General features: G+C 38.7%; 1 protein-coding gene across 6 annotated transcripts in view; it reads right to left on the reverse strand.

The window, feature by feature from the left end:
* The window catches only part of LOC136239330 (uncharacterized), an 84,214-nt gene that overhangs the window by 22,202 nt on the left and 49,712 nt on the right, over positions 1-12,300 (reverse strand). For all 6 annotated transcript variants that reach the window (XR_010693421.1, XR_010693422.1, XM_066030062.1 and 3 more), the window contains exons 21-23: positions 11,898-12,093; positions 4,008-4,073; positions 2,410-2,469 (exon numbers count right to left, since the gene is read on the reverse strand). Coding sequence is in view for 4 of the 6 variants with exons in the window: in XM_066030062.1 (XP_065886134.1) it covers positions 2,410-2,469; positions 4,008-4,073; positions 11,898-12,093 (322 nt within the window). In the remaining 2 variants the exon portion in view is untranslated. The remainder of the gene's footprint in view (positions 1-2,409; positions 2,470-4,007; positions 4,074-11,897; positions 12,094-12,300) is intronic.

Here is a 12,300-nt window from a genome sequence, read left to right on the forward strand (position 1 = left end):
AACTCAGTGGTTTGTAATCCGATTCTTCTGTACTACTGCAAGGACTTTCTATGATAATTATTCCAGCTACACACCGATTTTCAGCTTACTGTTCTAAGCGGTTTGGCTGGTAGGCGTGAAAACTAATAGTTTTTTTATTCATAAAAGTCGATCGCGTAATTGTGACATAGGTTGGGTTTTGTGTCATATCTCGATGGCCTTTAACTGGATTCCTTTCAAACCACAAAAAAGCACTCCTACGATAGTTACTCCATCTACATAGCAATTTTCAGCTCATTCCTTCAAGCGGTTTACCCTGTGGGCGTGACAAACCTTCGACCTTATTTTACGCAGATAATCGGTCATAACTCCGTGAATGTTCATCGGATTCCTACCAAACTTGGTACTAAGATTCGCCTTAATGAGCCCTTTAAGTGTGCCAAATTTCAGCCCGATCCAAGTACGCATTCGTGTTTTATTGCGGATTTTGCAAAGTGTGCGAAAAGAAGAAGTAGAAGAAAAAAACGAAGAAAAAAAACCCAAACTTTGGCCGCTCGTATCTCGGAAATGGCTGGAGCGATTTTCTTCAAATGTGGTATGTGGACTCCCCTACCTCGCCGGCATTTCTGTAGCAACTTTGGTTTTAATAGGATAAGGAATCACGGAGCTACAAAGGTGTGAAAATCGCGTTTACTTTCTTCCTGTAAATATACTCACGGTGTGGCGCGCCGGCTACTTGGGCCGCACGACACACTACCGTGTGTCTTGATCACTGCCCAGTTGTAGCCCGGTCTACATTTTTTATGTAGCCCGGCTAGCTGGGCTACGTACGAAATGTAGCCCGGACAGCTCCTTTGATCTGAGGTGTGAAAGTGTTACGTGAAGTGTTATATCTCTACTGTGCTCTAGATACCATAATGGAAATGCACAGTAGGGATATAACACTTATTGTTTTACTGTAATTTAATATTGTACACTATTCCAGCTTGTTTCAGTACGTTTTATCAATGTGCTATGATCCCTATTCTAGTTAAAAATTCTAAATTTCTTGTGTACTTGCTTGTTAACTTTTTACAATAAAATTATTATGACTGGTTAATGCATGCATACCGCATCAAAAGAAAGAAATTGCTCCGTGTGCCCCCAGCTGCTGTACCAATTATCGTCTGAAAAGTGAAGTATCCATTATGCTTCATTGTCAGCTATGTTCAACCCATTACACAGAATTCCGAATCAAGAACTGTTTGAAAAGCACCTCTGCAATCAAAGTAGCCACTATGAAAATACAGACGATTTCCGTTATGAATTAAGGGAAGCCATAACGTGCTACGCTGATGGTTTATGTTACAAATTAAGGAAGACATGGTGTACTACTGCCAAATCGACACCTTTCATTGTGACAAAGATGAATGGGGACACTGGTAAGTCCATGAAGTACGTATGCATTGTACGTACTGTGGTATGCCAAGACACATGTCCAGTTGAAGCAATGTCGAACAGTGAAAAATCAAGCCTGTAGCTTTAGCCATTATCAAATTACACTTGTCTGAAGGCATCAGTCAGATACTCAGTCAGTCAGTCAGTCAGTCAGTCAGTCAGTCAGTCAGTCAGTCAGTCAGTCAGTCAGTCAGTCAGTCAGTCAGTCAGTCAGTCAGTCAGTCAGTCAGTCAGTCAGTCAGTCAATCAGTCACTAGAAAATTCCATTCAATATATTTTCAAAATTCTGTAGCAACAACTTGTTGAAAGCGTTTTGGGTTGATCTGAAGGCTTGCTTGGGCTTAGTTTTACCTAACCAATACTGCCTCATCGTCGTCAGGGAAATGTGAGGCTGGTTTTTGGGTGATTTTTTTCATGGGCCACACCCACACCTTTGTGGTCCATACTATACAGTAATATCATACTGCATGATGATAACATAACAAAGTTCTGTCCCATAATAATTAGTATTATGTCTGCAGACAAAAAAACCACAAATACTACATAGCAGGACTTTTCTTAGGGAAAGAGATTTTGTGATTTTCACGGATTGGCTGCTATCTGTGAAATTTCCCTCTTGATACTTGCAGCTTGATCAAAATGGCCTTTTTAAGTATTATAACATACATACTCTGAGGAAGAGAAAATTTTCCTCTGCAAAACTTTTGATGTGGGGATCTGTGAAATATTTTTCCCTCAAAAGAACTGCCATATGGTAATAATAACCATTAAAGACAACAGTTTGGTGCATTACAAATTCAAAAAGTAGTGATATCCATGCCAAAAAGCCAAGTGTGGCTTTCCAAACACCCAGGAAGAAAGTTTGTGAATTAAACTACAGTAGGTGGTAGCCAGCAATGATGCTAATTAATGTAGCATCCAGTACCTTTCTACAGCTTGGCATTTTGGTATGGAAAGTTTTGGAATTTTTATACTAAATTATGTGTAAAGTACCTGATATGTCCAGTTTATCATCGATAGGCTGAGAACCTTCTTCTTCTATGGGTTCAATTGCTATATAAAATATGTACATATACATTACACCATTTGCAAATCTATAACACATGTACAGTACTTGTGCTGCACTGTAGACTAGTACCACTGTGCAGTATTTTAAATGTTTTTTAAAAATATATGCCCTTTCATAATCAACTACTATCCAGATGTACGTATGTATAACCAGGGGTTGGGAATACTGTGTATATATAGTATGCACTTACATACCCATATACATACTAACCTAGGGTATGTCTTACTAACAAGGTCAGGTAAAGATTTTATCAAGTTTTAAAGTGGTAACTATTGTATTTAGCCAACAAAAGAGAAATATTCACTCTTGGTTATGTTTAATGCCTTATAGCTACTTTTCCAGGAAACCATCTGCATGGCATTTACACTTTGAAACAGCAAGTTGGAAAAAACAATGAAAAATGACTAGTTATGCCCACTGCTCAAGGCAATGCACTCTGTCCACATGTACATGAACAACAAAGAGACTTCTGCACTTAAAACACTTGCCTTGAAACTTTTTGCTCATGTGTGTGTGTGGACAGACACACATATATAATAATATGTAACCATCTCAGCAAAAACCCAACTTGTTTACACACTCCAAGGAATATATCACCAAAGTTTCACTCTTCTGTGGTGAAAATTTTGGGGATTATAGTGCTAGATAGTAGGGAGAGCAAGATAATCAATTTGTACAACAATTATACTGAAAATAAACTACAGGCACTTAAATTTGCAGCCACAACTACTTCAGTTTGCATTAGTCTACAATGTTGTAATTTGGTTTAAAATGTTCACCATGGAGTAGCAAATCAGCCAAGGTATAGTGTTAGCCCTGTAGTTACTTATGCATATGGGTATGTAGGTGGTTTAGTTGAAGAAATGATGATGATCTTACTTATGTTTACCACATCGTAAACAAATGCACATGCGTAACACGTGCGTTTGTTTATGAACACACGTGTTAGGTGCTGGATTACAACATGGAGAGTTCAAAAAGCTTTGTTTCATTTCTGTAACCATTGGGGCTACAGAAACGAAACAAAGCTTTTTGAACTCTCCATGAGCAGGCAAATTAAGATGGTGTATTTGTATATAGTGCTAATCAATTTGAGTTTTCCTTCTTTGAGTATAATGGCCCGATAAACTTGCATAATTTTTTTTTGTAGTATGCATAATTTTACAAAAATGCATGCTTGTGCAAGCAAGTCGGATTTTTGCTGAGATGGTCACATATTGTATGTACATGCATATACACACAGAAACATTTTCCTTTTGGCCAGCTGTGCCTAGGAATTTTACATGCTAGTGGAGATCAATACAATAAAAGGTACTTAATAAATTAACAAGAGCAATCATTACTCAAATGTACATTTAATTCCCATACAATAAAGCTAAACGTAGGGGGTAAATGTATACTTCAGGTATTGTTTCAACACACTTTGTTGTAATGATATAGCCTGTAAAATTCCTATATATTTCTTAAGTTTGTTGCTAAAAGTCTAACAGAATTTGCAATTCAATTGCACATAAAAAATTACTTGATGCAGATGTCAGATCTAGTCTCTCACTCAAAAATTCATCTGTTCTCCTTACTGGTGTCACAACTACATATAAATCATACAAAACATAATACTGACTTTTATCATTCAATAGTACCTATTTAGTACTGTATAGTAAGGATCATGGAGGTTTGTACTTTTCCACCAAACTCCATGTTTCTTCATAACAACTTGGCAGAATTGGTTAAGCATGCCTTTAGAGCAACCAAAATCACTTAAAGTTTTATCCATTAAAAAAATTAAATGAATTTTCTACTGGCTTGATTTCTTTACTATTTGATGTTACCTTGCATCTGAGACAAGCCCATTTGCCAACCACAGTACCTACATTGAATTGTATCAGGGACCTTTGTACTCTAGTATGCGTCATTTATTTTTTCTAGCAGCACAAAGTGTTGATTCATGGTAGCACATCAATGGTTCCATGTGTCATCTTTCACTCCCAAAATGATAGAGATCTACCAATCAGGATTTTTCAAATTGTACCAATATTCAATTTATCTGTACCTTGAAGACCTAATGCTGATTATACCAATCTAATATCAAGACACACGGTGGTGTGTCATGCAGCCAAGAAAGCCAGCACACCACACCATGAGTATAGGTATATTGACAGGAAAAAAGAAAACAACTTTTCCACGCATGCATAGCTCCATGGCCCCTTCTCCAAATCACACCATTTTTGCATTATAGCTGTTTGCCAGGGAGGGTAGGCCACACAGCAATTTGATTAAATTCGCACTAGCCATTTGTGAGATATGGGTGTTCAAAAGTTTTATTTAAATTTTGTTTTTTTCTTCTTATGCCGTATGGAGGCAACGGGGCTTCAATTTCTTTTCACACACTTTGCAAAATTGCTTTAAAACGTAAAAGCTCAAATTGATTGCCTTGATCTTTGGCACAAATGAAGAGTGTATAAAGGTGAATTCATGTTCCAAGTGAATATCTAAAGATCGTGAGCATTTATTCACATAAAAATAAGATTGAACTTTTGTCACGGCTACACAGGGTTAACCGAGTATGGGAATAACTTGAAAATTGGTGTACAAAGGCTGATCAACGTAGCAGTGCCTTTTGATTAACAATAGAATTACAGCTACAAAGTTATATATTAAAGCAAAAACCAAACAAGTATAAAATCGTGGGATTGAGAGAGCAGTCACCGCAAGGTTAAAAGTACTCAAAAACGTTGAAAAAAAGCTTACCAGAATTCAAACGAGGGACCTCCATACCTAACAACCGCATCCTTAACGACTGAACTACTGCTATCTTGGCTGATCAGCTCACTTAATTTCTGTTTTTAAATGAAAAGTCCTGCTTATTAATGTTTAGTTACACTACCACTCACCTACTTATGTGGTCTGTTCCTCAGATCTTCATTCTTCACCTCCAGCAATCCATTGATTGAGGAGGGGGTTTGGTAAGTGCTAGGGGCCTCATCTGCCATGGTATATGGCCTACGCAAGGTTATGTAATTCCAGCGGGGCCAAAGTAGGAAGTACTTTTGGATTATTGATGCTTGGGTAATGAAAGAGTTTAGAGCAGAGAAGAGTCTCTGTCCTAAACTCTTTACAATAATAGAGGCAAACGGGAGAACCTAGTGGATAAGGCAGATATCCTAAGTGAGGCCCCTTGCTGTCTCAGACTCCTCTAAGGAGAATGGACGAACTGCTTATAGCAGCGGTGGTGATGTGTTGACCTGCGGGTCACCACTAATTTGTGTCACATGGCTTTAGCCAGATTGTGACAGCATCAACACCTGTGCGCAGGTGATACAATGGTCAGGGCGTGACCATTGTTCTCAGAGTTGTCAATATCCACTGTTGAGAGTGGCACTGTCTTAAATAGCATCAACACTTGATAATAGCACTGTGGTTCCTCTATGGTGGTTAGCTGGTTGGTACTCTATAGCTGGGTCATGTTTGATAGTGTTCATGACAGAAAGTGTCTTCTGGTAGATGGGAGAGTGTCTCCTGATAGTGATCTGGATGGGAGAGCGTCTCCGGCTAGCAATCCAATTGGGAGAGCATCTCTAGTTAGTGATATGAATGGGAGAGCGTCTCCTAATACTGATCTGGATGGTAGAGCGTCTTCGGCTAGTGATCTGGTTGAGAGAGCATCTCTAGTTAGCAATTTGGATGGGAAGGTATCTCCTGGTACTGATCTGGATGGGAGAGACAAGCAGCTGTTAGCAACACTAATTGGTGTCACGTGGCTTTAGCCAGATTGTGACAGCATCAACACCTGTGCGCAGGTGATACAATGGTCAGAGCGTGACCATTGTTCTCAGAGTTGTCACAATCCACTGTTGAGAGTGGCACTGTCTGAAATAGCATCAACACTTGATAGTAGCACTGTAGTCCCTCTATGGTGGTTAGCTAGTTGGTACTCTATAGCTGGGTCATGTTTGATAGTGTTCATGACAGCAAGTGTCTTCTGGTAGATGGGAGAGTGTCTCCTGATAGTGATCTGGATGGGAGAGCGTCTCCAGCTAGCAATCTGGTTGGGAGAGCGTCTCTAGTTAGTGATTTGAATGGGAGAGCGTCTCCTAATACTGATTTGGATGGGAGAGCATCTTCAGCTAGTGATCTGGTTGAGAGAGCGTCTCTAGTTAGCAATTTGGATGGGGAGACATCTGATACTGATCTGGGTGGAAGAGGCAAGCAGCTATTAGCAACCTGGTTTCCTGATGACACTCTGGACTAGAGGGCCTGTCTGTGACTGCAGGCAGGATAAAAGAGCATCTCTCCTGACAAAAAATTAAACTGCGAGCATCCCTCAATAGCAATCTCTACTTGTGGTAGCAGCTGGTACGGTGAAGGAATCCAGTCAGACCTGCAGCTGAAGAACTCACAACAAAATGCATATAATAGCAAATAGTCTTTCATGTAAATGTTTCTGAGTAATTGAATGCAGGTACAGTGAAGTACAGAGTACAACAACATTATGTGTCTACTTGCTCCACTGCTTACACTACAAATGTACATAAGTACCACTATTGACAGTGGAATACTAACTAGAATTGTTATCTGCTGGCATACAATGCCAATTAACATAGAGCACCTGCTTATAGTGAAGTTTGTGAACTGTTCAGTGGGTAGGGACAGGGTGGGGAGATTTCTTACAACAGGTATGAATTACTGCCAACGTGTTCTGCTCACGATGCTGCGCATGCGTTGTTCTTATAATATTAGAGCCCACTGTTGCATGCTAATATTTTGGATACTTGCATGGCCTATGCTTCACAACATTAACTGTGTTTAATAACTTAAACTTTATTTAATGTTTAGTTATGCTACCACTCACCTACTTATGTGGTCTGTTCCTCAGATCTTCATTCTTCACCTCCAGCAATCCATTGATTGAGGAGGGGGGTTGGTAAGTGCTAAGGGCCTCATCTGCCATGGTATATGGCCTACGCAAGGTTATGTAATTCCAGCGGGGCCAAAGTAGGAAGTACTTTTGGATTATTGATGCTTGGGTAATGAAAGAGTTTAGAGCAGAGAAGCGTCTCTGTCCTAAACTCTTTACAATAGAGGCCATAGGTACGTAGGTCACATATATTATATATATATATATACATATTGTGATTTACTCCCCCAAGCATCAAGGTTATTTATTTAATTTAGACCATGCAATGTGTAGAAATTTGATGGTGACAACATCTAGTAATATGCACGATAAGCTATGCTTGCAACATGCAGAAGATGATGAGGCTATGGCAGGAGGTGGAGCTGTAGTCACTGATGTTAGCGACGAGTCCAGCGGCGATGGAGCTGTCCCAGATGACAGTGATACCGTGCGTGGGCCGAGGCAAGTGACCCAGTTCTAGAGACGACCCTGACGGTAGCCACTAGTATTGTAATGTCACATCCTGTCGCGATGCTGTCTTGCCCGGAACACCCGTTCCTTGAGGCGGTCCTTCCCCCGGCGTGACAAAGCCGGCTCCTCGCCTGCTCAATCCAGCAGTCGAGCTTCCCAAGGACGACAACCCTCTCCTTCCTCAGCAGGCGAGAACAACGAGTACCCATCTTGAAGACTCAAAGCCACTGCAACTGGCGAGATTTCTTACAACAGGTATGAATTACTGCCAACGTGTTCTGCTCACGATGCTACCAATAGAAGTACTAGATTGTTCTAGAACATTCTATGTATGTTCTATTAAAAGTTCTACAAAAAATGTGCACTCTACTAAAGTATAATATTACTAAATATTGAAATAAATCATGCAATGAAATACTTTTATAGTCTGTCTTCAAAAATCATCATTGTGTCTGTATAGAAAGGGAGAAATGTGAGAAAAACAAACCCTAAAATCAGCCATAGGCTGGTTTTGGGGTCTTATAAAGTACAAAAAGAAGTGAAATCCACACCAAAACAGCCAAGCTGTGAAAAAATGGTCCAGTCTTAAAAAGCCTGAGCAAAAAAAAATTTGTGAAATCAAAGATGGTGGCCAAAAAATTGGCTGCAATGATGTTAATGCTAATAATGGCTGTGTACTTTAAATTTATAAGCATTAACAACATTGCAGCCATTTCTTGGCCGTCACCTTTGATTTCACAACTTTTTTCACCCAGGCTTTTATAGACCGCACCATTTTTTCACAGCTTGGCTGGATTTGTATATACTGTGAAGAGTAGATAACATTAAATACTAGATGTCTGATTAGTACATTCTGATATGGTTTTTTAAAGATGGTGAACACAGAAATGAACTACGCATAAAAAGCACATCTCTTCTGGTTACCTATGGTAGTGTGGCCTTTATTACACAACTCAAACAATAAGGCAACAATAAACACTTAAAGATAGTTGGATATAATTATCTCTCCTATACCCTGTACTTCAGGTGATTACTTCCCATGTTTAAACAGTTTTTTTTTGTAACGATCCCTTATGGAGGTCTTTTGAAAATCTGAGACACACGTATACGTATTTACAGATCAGCTACAAGAATTTACATGATTCATCAAAAATTTTGTGAAAATATTATTTACACTTTATAGCCACTGGGCAGGTAAGAAATTAGTACAACTTTGAAGAAAAGTTGATCTATACCAAAACAGCCAAGCTGTAAAAAGAAAAGTGCGGCCCCCAAAAAGGCCAGGGTGAAAAAAGATGTGAAATCCAAGGTGGCAGCCATGAAATGGTTGTGATAGTAGGTTAATGACAAAAATTTTAATTACAACAATTCAGGTGAATTTTCGTTGCCTCCTCCACTAGGATTCAGCACTAAAATCACCTGAATTGTCATAATTAAAATTTTTTCCATTAACCTACCATCACAGCCATTTCTTGTTGGATTTCACATCTTTTTTCACCCTGTTCCCTTTGGGGGCCACACTCTTTTTTTACAGCTAGGCTGTTTTTGTTTAGATATCACTTCTTTTTGTATTGCAACCCACAAAGCTGGCCATAAATTGGCTTTGGTGCTTCCTTTTAACTTGTTTTTTTTTCTTTCTTTACTGCAGGAATTGTGGAACAAAAGAAGTAATTGTGTACAGCTTTTTGCCTGATTAAATATTTGTATATTAACACTGAATGATTATCACATACTGTAGTTAATAAGGTAACTTTTTACATAACTGAACTGTAGCTGAAACTCTCATTGTTTGTAGCTAAACTCTTTTCAGGGTGACTTGTTTCTAGCTGCACTCTCTACATGATGATTTGTTTCCAGTACATATTTCTACAGGGTGATTTGTTTGTAGCTGATTCTCTATAGGTAACTTGTTTCTAGCTGATATCTCTACAGGGTGACTTGTTTCCAGCTGATCTTTCTACAGAGTGATCTGATCTCACTACAGCTTGTTTCTAGCTGAACTACCTACTGGGTGACTTGTTCCTAACTGATCTCTCTACATGGTTTATTATGATTAAAGTACCTGGTAAAGGCAGAGCCTGTATACCAAAAGGCTTTATAAGGCCCAAGATGTTTATATTAACTGCACTAAGTATGTTTGAAAAGTAGGAGAAAGAAGAACAGCACATTCTTCTACTGGGTGATTTGTTTGTGCTTATCTCTATAGGGTAACCTGTATCTAGCTGATCTCTCTACAGGGTGATATGTTTGTAGCCAATCTCTCTACAGGGTGACTCGTTTCTAGCTGAACTCTCTACTGGGTGACTTGTTTCTAACTGTTCTCTCTACATGGTGATTTGTTTCCAGTACCTACATATATAGGGTGAAGCTGATAACTTGTATTTAGTTGATGTCTCTACAGGGTGACTTGTTTCTAGCTGATCTCTCTACAGAGTGATTTGTTTGTGGCTGATCTCTATACGGGTTATTTGTTTTAGCTGATCTCTCCTCAGGGTGACTGCTCTATTAGGATGACTGCTCTATTAGAGTATCTTGATCTTGCACTTGCTACGCCAAGTTGGATTTCATGTTATAACTCAGTGGCTTTAAGTCTGATTCTTCTACACCATTGAAGATCCTTCCTAAGATGATTACTCTATCTGTACAACGATTATCAAAGCATTACTCCAAGCAGTTTATCTGGTAGACGTGGCAAGTAGTTTATTAGCTAATCTCTCGATTGCATAATTGTTACACAACGTTGGTTTTTTCGTTGTATCTTCATGGTGTTTAGCTCCATTTCTTCCAAACCACAAAAGGTTTGAGATTCAATAGTTAACCTATTCATCCACCGATTTTCAGCTTGTTCCTGTAAGCAGTTTGCACTGTAGGCGTGACAATATATTGTTATTTTTCGTGAATAATTGTTTATAACTGCTTCACTGATTACTGTATTTCAGCCAAACTTGGTACCAAGTTGTGCCTTTATATCCCCCTTCTGTTTGCCAAATTTCAAGGCAATCGGAGATGGTGTTCGCGTTTTATGGCAGTTTTGTAAGTGTGCAAAAGAGGAAGAAAAATAAGAAGGAAAAAAACCTAAGAAACTAAGCCAAATTTTGAAGTTGCATATCTCGGGAACGCTTGAAGCGATTTCACTCAAATTTGGTATGTGGAGTACTGACATTGGTGGGCATGTCCACAGCTAAAATCGTCTTGTTTCATAAAAGCAGCACAACACTACAGAGGTGCAAAAATCACATTTTCTTTCTTCCTGTCAATATACTCACGGTGTTGCACACCGGCTTCTTGGGCCGCATGACACACTACCAAGTGTCTTGATAATGTGTTCATCAGCCAATTTGAAGTTTTTGAGATGCTAATACATAAAACACCCAATGATTTATACAGCAGTAATCATCACTTTTTTAAGACACAAACATATTGCAAAGCATGTGTATGCATACCACTTTTAAACAGACTAAAGTAATGGTGACGTAAACAGCACTTGTTGCAAGTAGATAGGAGCAACCATTATCAAATTATGGAATGAATTGTGCTTCACGCAAATACATACATGCATATGTTATCAACATACGAACAGTAGGTGACTTTAAAAAGTTTACATTTGGTTTTGTAAAGACCATTGTAATGTAATAGTTTTATGATGACCATTGTAATGGTAAAACCAAACATATCGTAATTACTATCATGTTTACAATATGTTTACATGTTTAAAACAAAACAAGTCTAGTTGCCAGTTGCATGCACAACCACACACAGAGGGGCAAGAACAAGTTAAATGTGTAACTACCAGCTGGCAACAAGCTTGATAACAGCAGGGGCAGTGAAATTTGTAACTTTGCAGCTATCATGTAGCAGTCAACTAACAAAACAATAGCTGTACAACATACAACACAGCACAAACAATCGTAATTACTAAGGAAATTGTAAAAACCAATGGTAATTACTAATAGTATTACCAATAGTATTACAATAGTTCTTTTTGAACCACATGTAAACTTTTTAAAGTCTCCTACTGTACTTTGGTTACCTCAAAATTCACATTACCTGGTACAAAGAGATTCAGTGTAGAAAGTACCTCTGCACTTGGAACACATATATCAAAATTTACATCCAGCTGAGTTTGAAAATTTCGACGGTTAACCTTAACCCTGAAACATGGCGGATAGTTGTGCTTGTCAACTTCTCTGGTAATACCACGACTGTCTTGAAATCTTAGGTATACAATTTTACTTGCACTCATCTGAATGAAAACGAGTAGTACATAATTATAACAAAACTGTAAGTTAATGTGCACAGTTAAAAATGAGGGCACCTGCATAGCCACACTTCCCAGGGTAGCCTTTTAGTACAAAATTCACCTACGTATATAGAAAGTTGTAACACCTTGATAATCAGATCCCAAAGTGCCCATATTATACAAGTTCCATAATCTCAATGCAACTCAAGA

Source organism: Dysidea avara, chromosome 11, assembly GCF_963678975.1.
Source record: "Dysidea avara chromosome 11, odDysAvar1.4, whole genome shotgun sequence".
NCBI lineage: Eukaryota > Metazoa > Porifera > Demospongiae > Dictyoceratida > Dysideidae > Dysidea > Dysidea avara.